The sequence below is a fragment of the Sycon ciliatum genome, chromosome 1 (genome assembly GCF_964019385.1).
Source record: "Sycon ciliatum chromosome 1, ocSycCili1.1, whole genome shotgun sequence".
NCBI classification, from domain to species: domain Eukaryota; kingdom Metazoa; phylum Porifera; class Calcarea; order Leucosolenida; family Sycettidae; genus Sycon; species Sycon ciliatum.
In genome coordinates this window covers 89,323,961-89,345,887 of record NC_088643.1, presented here as the reverse complement: position 1 = coordinate 89,345,887, position 21,927 = coordinate 89,323,961, and the positions used below count along the sequence as shown (strand labels likewise).

General features: G+C 44.7%; 2 protein-coding genes across 2 annotated transcripts in view; one reads left to right on the top strand and one right to left on the bottom strand.

The window, feature by feature from the left end:
• Nucleotides 1–1,910: 1,910 nt before the first annotated feature.
• Nucleotides 1,911–21,927, top strand: part of LOC135806297 (exosome complex exonuclease RRP44-like) — a 35,479-nt gene continuing 15,462 nt past the window's right edge. The window contains exons 1-11 of the mRNA XM_065320466.1: nt 1,911–2,288; nt 6,230–6,292; nt 6,512–6,606; nt 6,913–6,987; nt 7,267–7,382; nt 7,878–7,960; nt 8,707–8,796; nt 9,528–9,547; nt 20,085–20,133; nt 20,448–20,654; nt 21,549–21,602. Coding sequence (XP_065176538.1) covers nt 2,067–2,288; nt 6,230–6,292; nt 6,512–6,606; nt 6,913–6,987; nt 7,267–7,382; nt 7,878–7,960; nt 8,707–8,796; nt 9,528–9,547; nt 20,085–20,133; nt 20,448–20,654; nt 21,549–21,602 — 1,074 coding nt within the window. The 5' untranslated portion in view covers nt 1,911–2,066. The remainder of the gene's footprint in view (nt 2,289–6,229; nt 6,293–6,511; nt 6,607–6,912; nt 6,988–7,266; nt 7,383–7,877; nt 7,961–8,706; nt 8,797–9,527; nt 9,548–20,084; nt 20,134–20,447; nt 20,655–21,548; nt 21,603–21,927) is intronic.
• On the bottom strand, nt 9,713–15,268 carry LOC135806299 (uncharacterized). Its single transcript, XM_065320469.1, has 7 exons — nt 14,785–15,268; nt 13,757–14,011; nt 12,897–13,149; nt 12,330–12,407; nt 11,664–12,062; nt 11,265–11,402; nt 9,713–10,818 (listed from the first exon to the last, which is right to left on the bottom strand). Exons 1-6 carry the CDS (start codon nt 15,103–15,105, stop codon nt 11,311–11,313), a joined length of 1,398 nt encoding a protein of 465 aa, XP_065176541.1. The 5' UTR covers nt 15,106–15,268; the 3' UTR covers nt 9,713–10,818; nt 11,265–11,310.

Genomic DNA, 21,927 nt, shown 5'->3' with positions numbered 1-21,927 from the left:
GCTACTTCCCCATGCACGTGACATCATGTGGTGCACAAGCAGTAGCAGTGATTGGCTATAAAAACCCTGCAATCGCCACGCACAGACTATTCAGTGGTCATTGGCTGCCCCAGCCATGATTGCTTGGAATAAAACTAAAACTAAACTAAACAGAGCTAGAGTAGAGAAGTAGACTCAAAGCCATACCTCATTCCCTCGGGCGGTCCGGGACCGGGCAGTGGCAGTAAATGTCCGTAACTCTGAATCACATACGTTTTATAAATAGTGTAAATAGTAACTAAATGCAGTATTATCTCCGTTATAAGCCCCGCGCTTATATTTTCAACCAGTCCAGACCCCGGGCTTATATTAGAGACAGGGCTTCTAGAAGAGACTGGGCTTATAATTGTTCAACTACCTGGTACATGTACATTGCCTATTATTTTTCTTTGTATCAGTAGCACAAAGTTTCCCAGTGGGTACCAGGACTGCAATTTTGTGCTTCCTGGTACACTGAGTGAGTCTAAACTTTAGATCTCAGGATCACAGACTTTAGTACCACAGAGTGTGTTTATGTGCCACACTGTGTGATGTCAAACATGCATGGACATGATCCATACCGTTCTCCATTACAAGCCCTGCGCTTATATTGCAAATTGATAACTGTTGATTTGCGCACTTGCACTGATACATTTACCGACATGCAAACATAGGAGCACGCAAATACACATGGCACAAACGTGTAAACACACACACACACACCGGCACCCCCCCCCCCCCGCACACACACGCACACATATAATTTCTGCCGGGTTTCTTCTGTCTTCTGTGCCGCTACGTTCTGTGCTGCGTGTGCTGCTGAAATGAATGTAGTGTGGATATGAGTCCATCAGCGGCAGTGCGGATATTACTCCATGGCAAGGTCTCACTCAGGGAGTACCACGTGATATGCTGGGGAACGCCTAGACCAGTGCAAATCTATCATCGGCTAAACCATGTGAACAGAAGTCATTTAGAGTGTACAGTGAAGTACAATCATGTAGCACGGTTATGCAGGTGTCAGAATTCCTGGCACGGTATTGAACTGAGCCAAAACGGCGATCTCACTACGGTATGATCCGGCAATTTCCCAAGCTTGCAAGGCAGCCGATACTCCGCTTCAGGAACTTCCAGGAAATGCGAACAGAGATGACTGGCATCCAGGGAGTAGTACAATACCCCCCCCCCCCCGTACTACTCAGAGTCCCTGCTGGCATCTACAGACACTGTGTCATGGAATGATAATCCGCTGCATTAGTTGGTAATCATGGTATTAAATGGATATAGACTCCGGAGCCAGGTAGATCTACGAGTCACTGTATCAGTCGGAGATCATCGGAAATATCTGCTTTATCTGTATGTGACTACTATACCCTCGGCTACCCAACAAGCACAATAGTCAATACCCACAGTCCCACACACACAGACAGTACCAAGAGTACATAACCCCATGGGGTTATGTACTCTTGAGTACTCGTACACCCCGACTGAAACTCTACTGCTGTAGCCTACACGTGGTCAGGGGATTCCCCTGCGGCCTAACTCATGCATTGTTGTCTTGCCTGGTTTCGTAATGTTGCATGACGTCAAGAGTCCATAACCCGTAACCCCCCGGGCCGCGGGGCGGGGTTATGGACTCTTGATGACGTGCATGCACTGCACACAACAACACGTTAACACAGTCACAGGTCATACGTACACGTACATGCGCGCTCGATTGAGCCCACGTGCCACGGCCGCGTAGATCTAGTTTTTTTTGCACCAAAAAACGTAGATCTACTACACGTACCATGCATGTACGTACATGTACACGTAATCGCGCAGAGCTCACATTTTCATTTGAAAAAATAATGCATAGATAGTTGTTTTGCGTTTATATTATTATATTCTCTTCTTCAACTCTGTTTGATCAAATTTGTTTTCATGCAATTGCTGCTTCTTTAGCTATAAAGTATAAGCAAGTAGCGCAGCTTTGTAGGCATGTGAGTAGAAGGAGAACTAGTTAGCTGAAAGACATTCTATAGTTGGTACCAACATCGACATCCAAGATGCTGCTGACTAAGAGCTTTGTGAAGAAAACGAAGAAAGGTGGTGTAGTAAAAGTTGTTCGTGAGCATTACCTTCGTGACGACATCTGGTGCGGGTGTCTGTGCTGCGATGCATGTCAAGCTACTGAGAAATGCTTAGAGTCTGAACCAGAGCGGGTTGAATCTCATCTGCTGTCTGGAGGATATTACCTTCTCCCCGACACGAATGTCGTCCTCCATCAGGTTCGTGAGCTAGGCTTTTAGGCTTAGCTCAATCATATTGTATAATTGTGTGTAGGTTTTTAGTATACGGCTACAATGTACGTGAATTGTTATACAGTACAAGTAGGAGAGTGTCTAAGGTCATATTCCTGTATTAGAAGAGATATCACGAATAAAAGTGATAGAAACCTCTTGTACGGGCAGGAGTACCACAATAAATCATAGAATTGCCAATGAGACTAAACCCAAAGTGAATGAGAAGAACCCAAGAGACCACATTTGAAGTATACTAGTAGAAAAAAGTAGTGTTGAAACGATCTCACCGGGTACACGTTAGCTCGCTCGCCAGAAACTCGGCTCGTTTGTGCGGCCAGCTCGTTTGCACTAACGAGCACCGTACACCATACTCCGTACATATTTCAGTACATTTCGATCGGGGAGTCGTAAAATATTGTACAACTCTCTGGTCGATCGAGAGTCCAATCCCGAGCAAAGTGAAAATCACTCACAGTTACAGTGACTGTATACCTGCACGACACTTGAGTTGTTTCAGTTGTCGTTGCAGCTTTGGTGGACTCCACTGATGTCTTGTTCCGCATCTGCTAACCTGTCGCAGGACACGCTTCGGTCAACTCTGCATTCGAGTGAAAGTTACGCTCAGTCGTTTGGAAGTTCTCCCGCGATGCAGCGAAGAACAAGGCTACTTGCAATCGTTGCAAAACAGTCTATTCTTACAAAGGCTGCTCAAAGACGGCGCTGAAAAATATCTCGACACCAAACAGCAGTCCGAAGTGAAGCAGCAGGAACCCCAAATGTCGGCGGTGATAATTTGAACCAGATGAAAAAATCGAACTGTAATAGAAAAAATATCCAAAAAATGATTATTTGCAATTTTTGTCACATCAATGAAACTCGTTAGCTCGCTCGATAGCTTGCTCGGTAGTGGAACTGATCGTTCGTTTGTTATAGATACGCTCGTTTCAACACTAGAAAAAAGCAACAGCATCACTTCAAGCAGACATGGAGTGAAAGTTGGTGAAAACTAAGATCACATACTTTGATCTTGTAACAAGTAGTTTGCAACACCTTTTACTTGTAGAAAGGAAAAGGACATATGGAAACGAGTTAAGAGTAACTGTCCACCACTGTATTTCATAGTACAGGTCGAATCCTGATAATTCGAACCTCGAACTGGATATGTCCGGTTAATTAGAAGTCTCACAGATTCCACTTAGTTCATAGAAAACGTGTGGGAGTTGTGCTGATAATTCGAAGTTAGCAAACTGTAATTCGAAGTTCACTGTACATTGTACTGGTCAGTTCAGTTTGCATGAGCAGGCTGTGCCGGTCAGTTCAGTATCCATGAAATCTGTGTCTAAGGTCCATAGCGCAACTCTGCGTGACCATGAGAGAATTTTGACATACATATTGTGTTGTGGGTTCATGTTTGGATAATTAGAATGTCCGCATAATTAGAAGTTTTTTCCTGGCATTTTGAGGTTCGAATTATCAGGATTCCACCTGTATATGCAGTAGTGGTGAAACGAATATACCGAATGTTCGAATATTCGTTCGGTTTGACACATTCGAACGAATATTTCTCATGGCGAATATTCGTTAACCCGGTATGCAGAATCAACCGGGCGACTTCAAACTTTCATAACTTCGTGAATACTTGACCGAATCGCTTCATTGAAAGATCTATCGGCATTAGCAAACTCTCCGCTGTTGTTTAGAAGCCACCCAAACGCAATCCGAGGTCCTGGAGGGGAGGTATGGCGCTCGAACGAAAATCACGTCTCAAGCTGTTTTTTTTAGCCTGTGAAAGGCACTTCAGCTGGGGATTTTTGTGAAAAATGACCTAGAAATGATGGAGAAATATATGCCTTCGTTCGTCATGCCTAAGGCCACACGTTTTTATTTCTATGTTTCTCGTCACCCGCGCGCATACGATTCAGGAGTCTGGAAGAAAAAAAGAAAAAAACTGTGCTGCACTGACTGTGCATGTGGGAACCAGCACACTCATGCACATGTACATAATGTGGCCTGGCCTGCGCGACACATGATGCAAGGACGGCATTTTTTTGATCAATCTAGCTGCACATGCACATGATGCACGGATTGTGACAGAATCTCCTACCACACACTAGTTGCTAACTATGGATGCTATTTTTCATGGTGTATTGGTGGATTTTAGTGTGAACAAAGGTCTAATAAACTTTTTTTATTTTTCGGTCATTTTTTATTTTTTCCACCTCTCGCATACGTTTTTAGATTTTCAGGTGACGAGAAACATAGAAATAAAAACGTGTGGCCTAATAATACCTCGCGTACGCTTTTAGATTTTCAGGTGACGAGACATTCGACGACCTTGTTGGTGCACTATGACTCCACTTCTAACAAACTCGCATTTAGTGGATTTCATGATATAGCAAACCATTGTTCATGTCCCTGTTTGAACCCATACAAGGTAGACCTGTTGTATGGAACTGTTTTCGTTTACTGGTACATGTGTAATGGACCATGTCTTGTGGGAGAGCATGTACAATCATGTAACCAAAGGCACTCAGTCATGGGCCACATGCCAGTCATGATGTGTTGCTTGTATGGTGTGAGTGCATTTCTGTTATAACAAACTTCAGCTATACTGTAAATCATGAATATGTAACGAACAAGTAAATCTAACGAGATTTGTCGTTATTTTAAAATTCGTTAGCAAAAGTCGTATGCATTTGGGCCTCGCACGATTGAAAATTTGAAATCGATCATTTCACATTATGGCCTGCAGCGCGTGTTCAATGGATCGTAATTCGGTCAATTCTCAACGGAATTCAACAATCAAAAGATCTAGATGATAGCAGAGATGCTCAGCAGTCGGCTCGAACAACTCCGAAGTCTCTCAGATGAATTTTGACGAAGCGGCAGGAGATCGAAATATTGGAATTTTTTACGCTCTTACGCTGGATAAATTTCATTTTCTTTATTCTCCTGAGATCGATGTCTTGCTTCTCAAGACCATGTACTAGTATATGTCGCAGCGACGTTCCTGGTATACTGTGATGGACAACAACAAATGTCCTTGACGAGCATTCCTAGTATTATTTTAATAACCTTCGAAAATCAGAAAATCGTTAACTTTGCGGGTCGTTAAAATAATATGATTCACAGTAAACAATTACTGTATTCTCCGGAGTATATGGCGCGTTTAGAGCACTTGTAATTCACCCAAAAAAGTCGGCGCGGCTACTACGCTGGTCCAATGAACTGTAAGACACAGGGTAGATGTCCGTTTATGTATAGAATAAACACCGATGTCGTAGTGTTTATGGGAATATAAATACTGCTATAAAAACCGAGGCGTAGCCGAGGTTTTTATAGACAGTGTTTATATTCCCATAAACACAAGACAGAGGTGTTTATTCTATTTATACCTAGCTTCGGTTTTGGCCTGAAATACTGGTCCGAAATAGCTATTTTAGTATCCCAATATACAATAGTATACTATTATGTGTAGGTAGTATTGCGTGTTCCAGACCTAAGACCTTTCTTTCAACCAACATCTGCATCAACACCCTGGTGGCTGGGTGGTCAAGATAGGTGCTCGGGAATCTTATGGTTCTAGGTTCGATTCCTGCTGAAACTTCTTTCTTCTCTTCAATTTTTTTCTTTTTCAATTGGAGAGAAAATTTCTAAGTCCCTTGAAAGTTGAAAAGTTACAACCTCTAAGTGGGTAATATAGCAAAGTATATACCCCAAGTTAAAGTGGTGAATATGGAGATATATTCACCAGTTATAGATCACAGGAATTAGTGGGGGTTAATATGAGCTGGGTATAACATGACGACAAATCTGGGTGCGGCTTATACTCCAGAAAATACTTTAATTATCTTGCACATTGGTTTTTGTTATACCAGGGGTCGACTATAGATGCATGTGTGCTTGTGTTATATTGATTGCATTAGATTGATTTCCTGGAGGATGATTCGATCCACAATGTTATCATCACACAGACTGTTGTGGAAGAGGTAAGCCTGGTCCTTGTGCTGATACATGTGTTCGTTGCCCATCTCTCGCCCCTCTCCGATATCAAAGTTTAAAGTGCCGTACACTCGCAAGCAGTTTCTGCTGTGTGGTTTGGCATCAGAGGCTCATGCGGCAGTCCGTTCCCTGTACCTGGGCCTATTATCCACTGCTGGAACTTTGTCTTAACAGCCTTGCTCCAAACGTTCATTTGTCTCCCGCAGGTACGGCACCGCAATGCAGCTGCGTACAAACGTTTGAGAGATCTTATTGGCAAGCCAGATAAACACTTCTACGTCTTCTCCAACGAGCACCATCGGTAAGTGTGTCAAGTAGAAACATTTCCTGCTGTACATATTACTGTACATGTACATGTACTAGACAGACAACTAGTCACTTTGTGCTTCTTTAATAGCACTCTAGTCTCTGTTTTTGGTTGCAGTTTGGGTAACACATAAATAGAATATGCAATATATTGTGTACTTTTGTCATTTCCATGTGCTATATCCTGAGTTTGTGCATATTGGGTGTGTGCGTTTGTGTGCACACATTTGTGTGTGTGGGTGTGTGTTTGTGTGTGTGTGTGTGTGTTTCTCGGTGACTGGTGACTTGTTGTCGTGCCCAGAGAGACATATGTTGAGCGTAAACCAGATGAGTCGTCCAATGACCGCAATGACCGCGCTATCCGGGAGGCAGCCAAGTAAGTGACTGTCCACCTTTCTTGCCCTGACAAGGTTCAGGACACATCGATCTATTGTCCATTGTTCTGCTGCGACTACCTGTAGCCGCGATGTACACATTCTTTGTACTTTGATCTCTGGCCACGCATGATGGCATCAGTGAGCCTCATAGCCGCGAAAGACTAATATCATAAATAAATTCTACCCTGGGCTGGGAGATTGTCGAGTTGCACACTCTTGGTTATGTACTCTTTGTATTATTGTCTTTCCTGGTGACCCATGTTTTCTGGTTTTAAAAGGTGGTACATGCAACACTTGCAAAAGAGTCAGAAGCCGGACACATACATTCTCCTGCTGACTAATGACAAGGACAACCGAGACTTAGCTCGCACTGATGGTCTGGAGGCATATGCAGGTGAGATATGGCCACTGTGACTGTTTCAATGCTTTCTCTTAGCTTCAACCTTTCTCTCCTATTTCTGTTATGTGTAACTGTCCAAGATGTGCGTGTGGTAGCACCCAAGTCATAAAACTGCCAGTGTGCTGTCTACATTTGGCAACTGGTGTTTGTGCTTCTTCCTCTGTCTCCAGTGTGCTATGCATAGTGTTCACCCAGCGTGGTACAGCTGGGCAGCCTTGTTGTATAGTATTCCTTAGTAGGTGTTGCTACTTCTCGTAGGTTTTGCTTGGCATGGCGAAGCAGTCTTGTTTACAGCCAGTTTATTGTGCTGCATCATGTTGTTGAATTGCACATTCCCTGACGAGTCTTACTTCAAAGTGTGACTCTGGAGTGAACTTTTTGTGCATATGACGACCCGCTGATGAATGCTGTCAATGGGTGATTTCGCACATTTGTGTTGACTCATTAATGTATAATGTGTGTGGTGTGGTTTGTGTGTCTATTGTCCAGTACGTGAGTATGTGAAAAGCCTCACCAGTTCCGCCATGTTGCTGGATCGCTTGGCTGGGTTGGACGAGTCAATGGAAGAAGACGTAAGCATGCGAGTGTGGTGTTGGGATATTAAAATCATACCTTATTCATTGATGTGCTGCAGCTATCCAAGTTGTGTAGTCAGGAGGCATCATACCTGTTGCGTGTGTATAGTATGGTATGATGCCTTTCTGTGTCCTCTGAATTCGGATATTCCATTGCCTGTCCTTGCGGAATATTTGAAGAGGAGGTTAGCTAAGTCTGTGCATGACTGCCGTCCATGGCCCCTTACACTTTGCGTGCTCTGCTCTCTCTCTCTCTCTCTCTGTGTCTGTCTGTCTGTCTCTCTCTCTCTGTCTCTCTCTCTGTCTCTCTCTGTCTCTCTCTCTCTCTCTCTCTCTCTCTCTCTCTCTCTCTCTCTCTCTCTCTCTCTCTCTCTCTCTCTCTCTCTCTCTCTCTCTCTCTCTCTCTCTCTCTCTTTCTCTCTCTCTCTCTCTCCACACACACACTGTTGCAATGGCACACCATGGCACTGGTGCACAGTGAAACAGTTCAGGGTACCCCACCTCCAAAGGACGTAAACATCCGTTCTTTGTAGCTGATGTACTGTGTAGCTCGTTTTACTGTATATCCGAGGTCGAATAACTGCAAAGGATGCACAGGGTCCTCAAAAAGAGCTTTAAAATAGGTGATGCAAAGAAAAGGGTAATTTTTTTATTACTGACATTTCATTGTACATGTATCTTCATCAGTACTGGCAATGGCTAATTATTGTGTTTCTCTTATTGTGGTTCTTGTCCGTGATCAGATGCAGCCCGGCAAGAAAAGGGAAATGTTTGAAGAGCACCAGTCCTTGTCCAAGCTGCAAACAGGAATAAAGAGTGGCAAGTTTCTGCAGGTGAGAAGCCGCTTTCCCTGGTGTAAGCATGTGCGTGAGTGGGTTGGGGAGAGGATCGAATGGGCTTACCACTGGTACATTCTGCTATCTCAATGGGATACGTTTCTTTAATATGCAGCAAGAGCTTGTACGTTTTTGTGGTCTCTCTCTCTCCCTCCATCCCTCCCTCCCTCTTTTCTCTCTCTCTCTCTCTCTCTCTCTCTCTCTCTCTCTCTCTCTCTCTCTCTCTCTCTCTCTCTCTCTCTCTCTCTCTCTCTCTCTATCTTGATCAGTCATCCTTGGGTGTGATTTGAGAACTGAGGTACATGTATCCATGGCGCAGTGCTGGATGTATGCTTGGTAGCACCTTCTGTGCTTGCTATTTTCTTTCATTTTATATATTACTTAAACGTATCGAAACTGTTGGCCAGGCCTGCATAATTGACTGTGTGTTGGTGTGTATGTGTGTGTGTGTGTTGGTGTGTATGTGTGTGTGCGTGTGTGTGTGTGCGTGCGTGCAAGCATGGGTCATGCTACACAGTAGGTTGAAGAAGCACATACCAGCAGCATGCAGTTACTTGTTCTTTATTCGTTTTCTTTAGGATACGTCATTAGCTATGGCCTGCCCTGGCTGTATGCATACTTCTTTGAAGTTTCTTTTGCTAAATACGTGTAGGCCTTTCATTGAGCTTTGACTTCGGCCTTTGCTTATTACTGCCCCCTGTGTTTTCTTTGTGTGGTCTTATCTGCAGGGTACCTTTCACATTAGCCGGTAAGTGCCCAGCCGAACAGTGCTGCTCAACGAAATCTGATTTGAGTATGTTAGTGGCCTGCACCAGTGCCACAGCCCGGCGTCTGCATGTTTGAGACAGCACAGCGCCCTGCACTACATGGCAGTGTACGCGATTGGGTTTCGTTGAGCAGTGCAACATATAGCTACTTGACACACAAATAATGTACATGTACCTCATGTTACACATTTTGTAATATGCATCCAAGGGGTTCAAGCAAAACGAAAGAAATCAAGAAAAGGAAAGCATGACATTGTTAGGTTGCTGGCCTGCCTTTCTCCTGGCCACTTGCTACATGTGCATACATGTGCCAGGCAGCACTACTGTGTATTATGGTATAAAGCAGCTGCGAATGATCAGAATAGCAAACACTATTTAACATAGAGAAACTACCGTTGTCTTGATATAAGTGTACAACTAGTTTATGCGGTTATGTTTTAAGAAGTTTAGGTGTTCAGACATTGAATGTGTTACTGGAACAAAGATTGTGCCTGCCAAAAAGGCCTTGTGTCACAAGGAGATCTGTAGAGGTTAATGTAACCTAAAAAGAGAGAGATAGAGTGTACTGCTAGCTGCAGACTACTACAAGCTCTAGTACTGCCTATTTGCTAATGCCAGTACAATCATGTGGTACTGTTGTACTATCATGCTGGTGATTCTTGCTCAATCCGTTCCTATTTTTCCTAGTTCAAGTGGGCTAATGTTGAGTAGAAAAAAGCGGAGAAGGCCATACATGCGCAGGTAACTCAATGGTTTTCGAAGCCTTCGAGAAATGCTTGCAAAGGTTCAGGCGTGCAGGAAAGTGGTTATTGTCTGTCATTAGTAGCATATTCACTAGTTGAGGGAATTAGTATTTATGTATAATTCTGCTTGGCGTTGTTGGATATTACCTAGTGTTGTATATTGCTTCCAACTGCCTGTGGATGTGGGAGCAGTATCCAGTCATGAGGTGTTATTGATTGTCCCACACGGCCGTGCTGCAATACAGAACTTCACCCAGCACTCGCCCTCCCAGCGTCCTGTCTTGCCGTCTCTTCTAACGGTATTTCCATGGTGGGAGCATCCGGGGTGTAGAGGTCCAGAGCGCGAGCGACCGCAGCAGGGGTCTGTTTGCCGCTGTGGCTTGCTCTTCTTTCTAACCAGCAATCCGCCAGGTCTCTCCGGATTGCCGTCCACTTTTCACTAGAGCCCAGTAGACACACGTAGGCACTGGTTTCCTGTGTGGTGTCGGATTCTTGGACAGGTAGTGTACCTGTAGCAGACCAGAGACATGGTGTGTTCACGATACATGTACATTGTAGTGACTTGGAGAGAAAATGTTCGTTTCTCCCTTCTTGCTTTATTGAGCAAGTAGTAAATACAGCAGCCTTTCCGCTGTCAGTATAAGAAGTGTGATGTTATGAGTGTGTAGAGGCGAGTGAAGGAGGCAGACTGCACTGGTAACATACTGCATAGCAGAAAATTTTCGGACGGAGCCGATTTTCGACCTTTCGTACGGATTTTATTTTCGTACAGTGCTGCATGCTAAATGCACGTGTTCGCATGCATAGTGTACATAACTTCACAGGGACGAATTTTAGAACGGAATTAATTTTAGTACAAAAGAGGCTGTGTACGAAATCGTACGAAAATAAATTCCGTCCGAAAATTTCCTGCTATACAGTACTAATCTTGACGAAAGGAGAAGTGAAGACTTACCGTTCTCCACGTTGTTCTCAAGGATATACATCTCGCTGACGGCTTGCTAAGGCAGTTGACTGCCCATGTATGTGTTGGGTAGGCTTGTGGACTTGAAACTGGTAGCAATCACTGGACTGGTATCAGGGTCATGCGTATCTGCGCAAGAGTCGAAGAGAGCAAAGCTATGTTTAGGGTCTGCCGTCCACCTGCTGAGTGTGCACGTGTGTGTGTGTGTGTGTGGGTGTGGGTGTGGGTGTGGGTGTGGGTGTGGGTGTGGGCGTGGGCGTGGGTGAATGCGAGCACGGGAACATATCGCCATATTGTCTCTCCTATTCTGCTTGTTTCCTCAAGGCAGCTTGAAAAAGAGTAAGGAGAGTTATACTGTGTTGTCTTGAGTGACACTATGTAAAAGCATACCTAGGCAAACGGGACTTGGAGGCTTGTCAACTGTGTTGGGCTGGTTTTCTTCATCTATTGGGATTGCCGGTCGATGTTGATCCTGTTGTTGATTGACTTGTTGCTGCCGTTGTTTCAGATAGGTTAGCAGTTGTTCTTGTCGCCATCCTTTCCTTCGTCCTTCCAGATCTGTGGCTGCACGTTGTCTCTGTGGCCGACCCACGTTGGTAGACTTTGTATGATGTCTTGCCTTGGGCTGTTGCTTCTGTTGTTTCGTCAGTCTCAGTCTCCTGTAGCACTGCACACGCAGCTGCTTGCGCTGGTGCGGTGATAGTCCCAGCGCCGTGACGCGTCGTACTGGTCTGCGTCCCCGCTCTGATGTGGATTGCCGCTGGCTAGCAGCGTTGTTGCTTGGCCTCTCTGTACACCAACACACGGTAATAGAAGGAAATGATTTCCTTAGGCCTTTTAGCACTTTCCTGGCCTGTATGTCACTAGTTGCATACCGTACCAGTGGCGTGTGAAAGTCTTACTTGTAGCATCCATTAAGAATATCTGGTGAAGATGCCAGTGAGTATGCTGGTTTTTAGAGGGAATGCGTCACATATCAAGGGCTAGACTACTACTATTGAAGAGCAACTTCTAGTCTCGTGTCTCTAGGTCTGCGGTGATCAGCTGCAGCCTCACCTTGTGCTGGGTTCTGTGTATCATCAGCAGGCTGGCCATGTTGTTGACTGCGTCGCCTCCAATCCCGAATCATGTCCTCTGCACGTATGTGACACAGTCGAAGACAAGAATACTAGTATTGCAATATAAACAGTGAAAGGAGCTGGCATATTGCTCTTTGTCGCATTGGTTCTGTAAGTCTACCAGTTTTCAGCGCGTTTTAAATTTTAGCCTTCGAGGGCTAAACAACTTTCCGGCCGGATTAAATGTCAGCCTGTACATGTACTGCTGCTGCCTGTATACACTGTCATACTGTACCCTGAAAACAAATATTTCATCCGCAACACGTTCTAGGCCTCAGAGACCACGGCTGAGCATATAAATGCGCTGAATATTTGTTGTGAATACCGTTTATTGAATTTTCTATTTCAAAGACGATTGTAACAAGTTCTAACAACACTAGGTTACATGAAGGAGTATGGAGTTAAAGTGAGTTCTAAGCAAGACTAAGGGGAAAGTACTCGTATAACGTTATATAGCCTGATAACAGTCAACACGCATGTGTCAGTATTAACTCTTTCCTCTCACCGATATCCTCGCGGTTGTGTTTGAGACTGTAGTCTATATCTCCAGAGGCTAGTTTCCGCAGAACACCCACATCTGCATGGACAATGCAGTTGTGGTTTGCGACTAGCCTGCGCAAGCGGCGCAGACCTTCGCCCAGACATCCAGGGATCTCCTTTAAGGCGTTGTGATCGAATGATAGCGAGATCAGATTTGGGAAGGTGCTCAGCCAGTTGTTGGGTACGTATTGTAGTTCGCAGTTTGAGATGTTAATCTCCTGTTAGGAGAAAGAAAACGGAAAGTCGTATGATCATGTACACAAAGACGTAGTGTGGCAATGTGTGTATACACTACAGCGTCATGTATTTGTGTGTAGCAAGCAGGCAGGCGTAGACACATGGATTGAGGTCGTCGAAGAATACACATGAACTACTAACTGAAGTACTCTGAAGTACTTTAGTACATGTAAGGTCTTTTGAGATTCAGGCCACACACCACCTGTGCTCTATGCCGTCTGCTATCCTCACACATAGCAGTAGGCCAGGACTTTAGAGCAGTGTGTCATTCAGGGTGAAGAGAATTTGTTTAGATCTGCATGCAACAGTGCGTGCCTGCATATCAATCTGCTGATCTTGTATTGGTTGTGAAGGTTGTTCCACGTAACCCTTCTGTTTTTGAGAGTGGTTTGAGTTAGCGGTATCATTGTAAAGTTGTATTTGGGCATTGTGGCAAAGTAGAATTTGAAGTATTGAATGTTTCGGAGCACTCTGCTCAACTGATGACCCGCTTCTGCTGTGAAATATTCTATACTTGAAAGTATTTGCTAGTTCCTATCTTTGAGAAGTGTGCAGTATGACGGTGTATTGATGCACACGTACACCTACCTGAAGGCCAGGAAGACATGGCGTTAGGTTTCTCTCGGTTCGGTCTGCGATGAAGTGTTCAACGGACTGCAGCTGTAGACATGCATTGCATGACAGGTCTATGTAGTGCAGGTTGGCACCCAGGTTGTACAAGCTGACTGGGAACTCGGTGAGAGAGTTGCCAGACAGCATTATCTCCTCCAGGCTTATCAAGCTGTCCAGGCTCATTTCTTTTATGCATTCGTCGCACAGGTTGCATTTTGTCAAGTAGAGCACCTGGCACGAACGGACAAAATGAGGCAAAAAACAGGTTTAAATACTACGTCATGACTCCAAGGAAGTCTTGGCTGCAATCACTGTACCCTGTCTCTGTCGTGAGAACAAACTGATCATAAATACATGTACTTATCAAGTGCTATTATCGAAAGACATTAGAAAATCGCACTGTAAGAAAGTCTACCCTTCTACTTTCCCCTGCCTGCTCTACCAAGTTTAAGGCTGGTAAAAGTCGGTAGAAGTTGGTAGAGGTACCGTATTTCAGTACTTGTACGGCCGTGAGAGCAGGTTCCCGCAACATATCATACATCATACACTGTACTGCAAAATCGACTTTCCACCACAATGGGTAGATCTTCATAAACTGCCATCTGCCGTCTTTTTTTCTTCATTTTTTTCAACATCTGCTCTACTCTACATGCACATACTCTGCCAAGTAGACAAAACGAACGCAGTGTAAGAAGAAAGACGTTATCGTCGAAACACGGTAACAGAGTATGACCTCAGGGAGCGAAAGTTGAACTCAGTAGAGATGGGAGTCACCATATGTTGTCATGGGGACAAAGCATGCATACGTGAACTGTGCACCATAATGCATGAAGTAGGAAAAGCGGGTCATGTGTAGGGGAGATTCACTACACAGTTCACTCACACTGAATACTGGACTTGAAGAAACAAGTATAGCACCCTGTTGCAATGCAGGTTTGCGTGCCGTGAAACATGTAGTAAAGATAATTCAGTAGTTCGTAAAAACAGCGCAGTCATGACAGTACCTTTAGCTGGGTTGGTACTGCCGCCAAGGCTGCACCAACATCGCGTGGAAGATTGCTTGGTAGGTTGGAATCATGATGGGGACAGAACTTCACTGCATAGAAGCTGATTACGCGCAGTCTGGAAAAGTTGCACACACCATCGAGCCCTTCAAAGAAGTCCTTGTAGTAGACAGTGATGCAGCCCTTGACTGGTTGCAACTGAATGTCGCATCTCTTTGTTGTGACATTGATGCGCCAAATGCAGTCTGGTGCTAGATTGCAGAGTGCTTTCCAGTCCCAGAATGGATCATTGCTGGCAATGTGGTGACAAGCACGACACATCTCCCTGCTGAAAGTTGCCTTGCAAAGGCAAAAGGTTTTTGCATGTTATTTTTGGCAAGTTGGTGTCAGACTCTGCTCCTTGGAGCCAAAGACTTTCACCATTGCTTGTGACTATTCGTTGTTGGAAGTTTACTCTTGGCTGAAAATTGCAGTTCTGAGCTGGGCTCAGCTCTCTTCTGCTCTATATTCTTTTCACTTCTGCTATGTGCATTGCTTTGCTACATGATTGTATGCATTGCTCTGCGGTTGACTCAGCTGTTGACTCAGCTTTGCACTCAGCTGTGTGTGTGACAGTGGGGCTGGACTCAGCTGTTCGTGTGGGCGCCGGGCCAGACTGAGCTGTGATCACATGATGATAGAGGTGTGTGCTGGGGCTGCTGCCAAGTGCTCCTGTGGATCACATGATGATAGAGGTGTGTGCTGGGGCTGCTGCCAAGTGCTCCTGTGGATCACATGATGATAGAGGTGTGTGCTGGGGCTGCTGCCAAGTGCTCCTGTCACCACACTGTCACATGTCAAAGGCACATGTGCCACTGTGCTACTGAAATAAATTCCTCTCCTTATAGAGTCTCCTACTCCCAGCTCTATTTTGTAGTGTTGGGTGGCAAGTTCAGACGCACAGTTTCAGATGCACAGTTTCCCTTTGGTCCAGTTACATGGCCGAAGGGATAGTGCTTCTGAACACGTTTTCTTCTTGCTCGGTCCAGCGTCAATGCTTCGTATGAATTGTGAATTGCGTTGAGTCATCCAGGAAAGCAATATCAATAGCTGCGTGGGTTGAGTTATAACAGGATGGTGGATTCCCTGGATCAGTGCCATTGCTGATTCTTTGCACTTTCTTATCTAACACCACGCCACAAGGTATCAATTGCCGATGCGACAAATGCATGCACACACGCTTTCCAATGTGGCAGGGTGTGTTTGAACAGTCCCTGGAGATGGCTGGATAGTTGCCAACTCCCCGGTTCAGTTGCAAGCAGCTACTGCACATGTCTGCAAATACTCATGTGCTGAACTCTGTTGTGTGATGTACATGTACATGATTGTATAATACATGTACATGTGCTATCACTATCACTGGTACTATCACTATCACTAGTACTATCACTATCACTAGCAAGAGTATATAATTATGTAACCAAGAGTGTGTAGCTGGAATGGGTTGTCCTGGCAAAATTTCCGGGGTTACACCATCTAAGTGTACCAGCAGGATTCAAGAAGGTCTCCTGCTGCACAAGTGCAGCTCAGTTGTACGCATTGTGCCACTTTCCATTGCTTATCTGCACCAACTATGATGTAATCCAGGGATTGTGTCGTCGCAGACACCTGTACGGAAACTACGCACCTTGATTTTCATGCACTCTTGTTGGTTGTATTGTGCTGCTATGCTCTACACGGTGTGTGTCTGTGTGTGTCTGTGTATGTGTGTGTGTGTGTGTATGTGTCTGTGTGTGTATGTGTCTGTGTATGTGTATGTGCGTGTGTGTATGTGTATGTGTGTGTATGGACAACTTTCACCACCGGTGCATTCGCTCCATCTTATGTGTATCTCGGCGTCAGCAATGGGAGGAGAAAATCTCATCGGCAACGCTCCGTGCGCGCGGGGGTGACACTACACCGGTGTCAGACCTTGTTCGGCGTCGGCGGTTGGAATGGCTCGGGCACGTCGCGCGCATGCCTGCAGACCGTGCTCCCGTCCAGATTTTGTTTGGAAGGTTGAGTGGTCGTCGCCCTCCTTGTGGTCCCCGGCGGCGCTGGAAAGACGTTGTCCAGAGAGACATGAAGGCAGCTGGCGTGGATTCCTGGTTTCAGAATGCCCAACACCGGCAGAACTGGAGGATGTTCCTTGCTGAGCCACCACCGCACACAGATGATTCGCCACCTTTGCGCTGCTTGCTGTGTGCCAGAGACTTCCGCCGCCGTAACGACATGGCCCGACACAAGTGCATTGCCCAGCGGAAGTTGCCTGTGTCACAACAGAAGGGTGCCAGGCAATGTATGAAGTGCATGCGGTGGTTGAGGAGCGCTGGAGGACTGGCTGTGCATCGCTGTCCTGTGTCCACGGATGTCCCCACTGTATCTGTTCGCCATGAATCCGACTCTTTTTGATGTGATGTTTGTCGCCGCTCTTTCCGCTCTCGTTCTGGTTTGAGCCGTCATCACTGTGACCGTGCGAAACGGATGTCACGTGCAGCCAGGAACAACTGCCGTCATGAATACGAGCATTGCGAAAGACGGTTCTCAAGGCCACAGGACTTGCAACGCCATGCCAAATATTGTTGACTTTGCGATTTCTCTCTCTTCTCTTCTCTCTTCTTGTCGTTGTCTCCCGCTTCTGGGAGCGGCGTGGCCCGATAGGGTAGCTGTACATAGTAGTAGTCACATCCTTTATTGCTGAACCCACAAATAATTGTGATACAAATAATTGTAAACCATCCGAGGAAGAAGAGAAAGCCATTAAAAATAAAAAAATATAACAAAAAAGGTACATAGTAGTAGTAGTAGTAGTAGTAGTAGTAGTAGTAGTAGTAGTAGTAGTAGTAGTAGTAGTAGTAGTAGTAGTAGTAGTAGTAGTAGTAGTAGTAGTAGTAGTAGTAGTAGTAGTAGTAGTAGTAGTAGTAGTAGTAGTAGTAGTAGTAGTAGTAGTAGTAGTAGTAGTAGTAGTAGTAGTAGTAGTAGTAGTAGTAGTAGTAGTAGTAGTAGTAGTAGTAGTAGTAGTAGTAGTAGTAGTAGTAGTAGTAGTAGTAGTAGTAGTAGTAGTAGTAGTAGTAGTAGTAGTAGTAGTAGTAGTAGTAGTAGTAGTAGTAGTAGTAGTAGTAGTAGTAGTAGTAGTAGTAGTAGTAGTAGTAGTAGTAGTAGTAGTAGTAGTAGTAGTAGTAGTAGTAGTAGTAGTAGTAGTAGTAGTAGTAGTAGTAGTAGTAGTAGTAGTAGTAGTAGTAGTAGTAGTAGTAGTAGTAGTAGTAGTAGTAGTAGTAGTAGTAGTAGTAGTAGTAGTAGTAGTAGTAGTAGTAGTAGTAGTAGTAGTAGTAGTAGTAGTAGTAGTAGTAGTAGTAGTAGTAGTAGTAGTAGTAGTAGTAGTAGTAGTAGTAGTAGTAGTAGTAGTAGTAGTAGTAGTAGTAGTAGTAGTAGTAGTAGTAGTAGTAGTAGTAGTAGTAGTAGTAGTAGTAGTAGTAGTAGTAGTAGTAGTAGTAGTAGTAGTAGTAGTAGTAGTAGTAGTAGTAGTAGTAGTAGTAGTAGTAGTAGTAGTAGTAGTAGTAGTAGTAGTAGTAGTAGTAGTAGTAGTAGTAGTAGTAGTAGTAGTAGTAGTAGTAGTAGTAGTAGTAGTAGTAGTAGTAGTAGTAGTAGTAGTAGTAGTAGTAGTAGTAGTAGTAGTAGTAGTAGTAGTAGTAGTAGTAGTAGTAGTAGTAGTAGTAGTAGTAGTAGTAGTAGTAGTAGTAGTAGTAGTAGTAGTAGTAGTAGTAGTAGTAGTAGTAGTAGTAGTAGTAGTAGTAGTAGTAGTAGTAGTAGTAGTAGTAGTAGTAGTAGTAGTAGTAGTAGTAGTAGTAGTAGTAGTAGTAGTAGTAGTAGTAGTAGTAGTAGTAGTAGTAGTAGTAGTAGTAGTAGTAGTAGTAGTAGTAGTAGTAGTAGTAGTAGTAGTAGTAGTAGTAGTAGTAGTAGTAGTAGTAGTAGTAGTAGTAGTAGTAGTAGTAGTAGTAGTAGTAGTAGTAGTAGTAGTAGTAGTAGTAGTAGTAGTAGTAGTAGTAGTAGTAGTAGTAGTAGTAGTAGTAGTAGTAGTAGTAGTAGTAGTAGTAGTAGTAGTAGTAGTAGTAGTAGTAGTAGTAGTAGTAGTAGTAGTAGTAGTAGTAGTAGTAGTAGTAGTAGTAGTAGTAGTAGTAGTAGTAGTAGTAGTAGTAGTAGTAGTAGTAGTAGTAGTAGTAGTAGTAGTAGTAGTAGTAGTAGTAGTAGTAGTAGTAGTAGTAGTAGTAGTAGTAGTAGTAGTAGTAGTAGTAGTAGTAGTAGTAGTAGTAGTAGTAGTAGTAGTAGTAGTAGTAGTAGTAGTAGTAGTAGTAGTAGTAGTAGTAGTAGTAGTAGTAGTAGTAGTAGTAGTAGTAGTAGTAGTAGTAGTAGTAGTAGTAGTAGTAGTAGTAGTAGTAGTAGTAGTGTGTGTATGTGTGTGTGTGTTGGGGGGGGGGGGGGGGGTATGTGTGTGTGTGAGCAGTATGCTAGCTGTTCACTCCTTGGGGGATTATTTTACCTGCTGACTATGACTTGTACTTTCTTTGTGCAGTACTGAGTAATACTGAGTAGATGTACTAGTGTGCCGGTGTGCCTGTAGTCTTCCAGTTCATTACACTTAGGGAGCATCTCATAAGTTCGCATTTTGTTTCTAAACGTAACGCATTTCGAAACGGGGGTAGAGGGGTAGCGCCCTTTTCGAATAGAAAAATGACTGTTCGCACATTTTCTGGAACTGTACAATCTGCTACCATGCTAGATCCCTGCAGCAAATGAGTGTGTTTAGGTGGAGATCTACCTGTGTTTGCAGATCAGCTAACCCTTGCACTGCATGCATGCAGGCTACTCAGAGGTGTCAAATGTCACATCAGCCAGATAAAACCGTGTACATGTACCTGGCCAGCGTTTACAGCAATACAGTTGTTGTGGAGGAACTATGTTTATGTGCGTGTACATGTCATTGATTCTACTTGTACTCAGTAAATGCGGTACTGCTGTACGCCATTCACGACCGCTCTAGCAAAACATTCATACCCATGTACATAAGCATACCATAGCATGGGGCATGGACGTGTACATGTAGTATACAGTAGATAAACACAGAAAATGTGCGATAAGACTTTCGAATAGAGGGGGGAGGTAGGGGGGTAAAGTCTATTCGAAATGCGTTACGTTTGCAAAATAAATGCGAACTGATGAGATGCTCCCTTAGTAGTAGGCATCTACCCAGACTGTATGAATGTGTTTCTGTCTTTTGTACCCAGGGACAATTACAAGGAAGGGAATGTGATTGTCAGCGGCATGGAGAAATCGGTAAGCTATCTGCTGATTTGCTGACCTGTGCAGAATTCATCATGCATTTATGTTAAACTAGCAGGACAATACCACAGAGTACAGCGAAGAGAACACAACACTTACAGCGTGTGTCACATCCCTTCCTTCGATGTTTCACCTCATGTGAACTGTAGTCAACAGTGCCTCTGTGTGTGTGTGTGTGTGTGTGTGTGTGTGTGTGTGTGTGTGTGTGTGTTTGTGTTTGTGTGTGTGTGTGTGTGTGTGTGTGTGTGTGTGTGTGTGTGTGTGTGTGTGTGTGTCCCGATGTATGTATGTATGTACGTTTGCTGTAGGTGCTGATCTGCGGTCTCCTGCATTTAAACCGCGCTGTGGACGGTGACAGTGTTGCGGTGCAGCTTCTAGCCGAAGATGAGTGGAAGAGACCTTCGGTTGTGTTCCAGGACGTGGCCAATGTGGAACGCAGTGGCGACGATGATGACGACGACGATGGAGACGATGATAATGATGGAGGCAAGGAAAGCAGCGCTATGGAGACCAAGGTACGTGTGAGTAGTACAATTGTTATTTAGTCACAGTTTCAATGTGTCGTGTCAGTGTCAGCTGAGAGCTTGTTCCAAGCCTAGTCCAGGGGAGCCGTGTCCAGGGGAGCCGTGTCCAGGGGAGCCGTGTCCAGGGGAGCCGTGTCCAGGGGAGCCGTGTCCAGGGGAGCCGTGTCCAGGGGAGCCGTGTCCAGGGGAGCCGTGTCCAGGGGAGCCGTGTCCAGGGGAGCCGTGTCCAGGGGAGCCGTGTCCAGGGGAGCCGTGTCCAGGGGAGCCGTGTCCAGGGGAGCCGTGTCCAGTTGCTTTACTTTAAATGCCATGTTACATGTACCTTTATGCATGAATGCAGTCACATGACTAAAAGTCACATGACTAAAAGTCACATGACTAATAGCTGACACCACTCTATACTGGTGTTGCACGAAACACGGTCATGCGGTGCTGTAGGACTGATGCGACGACATTCCTCTTATGCCGACGACCACAGACAGGCAAACACCTGGATGATAAATATGTATGCATGTACTCCTTCAAAAGAAGAAAAAAAACGGTGCTTTGAATTCTCTGATGGCTGATGCTCATCCTGTCATTCCGGTATGCTCCATTACTAGAGATGTGTTCTTTGAGGGGTTAGACCATCACACGCACACAAGCACACACACACACACACACGCACATGCACACACACACACACACACACACACACACACACACACACACACGCACACATGCACTACTACGGGAACCTCTAGTAACGTATCTCCAAATGTGCGCCCTTCAGGCTTGGGGCTTTTCCAGGGAGTTTAAGTAGAAGTGTGAACATGAATATTGAAGATGATACGGGCACGCCTTTGTGTTCTCTACAATGTTCTGTACAATGTTCTGTACAACCAGGCAACAACACCAGTGGCTAGTGATACACAGATGGAAATTCGGCCAACCGGAAAGGTGAGTGTGTGTGTGCTTGCAGACGCGTGAATACACGCCCGTGTCATTTCTTGTATGTCCTGTGTTCAGTTGAGTTGAGTCATCCCTCTCCTGTAACTACATGCCGTCGTTGACAACAAATTCAAGTGCTCAATGTATCTACTACAGTACCTACAAACTGGTATAATTATATAGAAGCCTTGCTTGGTAGAGTAAAGAGGGTCCGAACCGAGGTTTTCCCAATACGGTTCAAATGGTGGCAAGACCGGGACTCTGCCAACCGGGTTATGGTTGTAGTCGGCACTACACAGCCTTGACACACATCATATTAAATAATAATAATAAT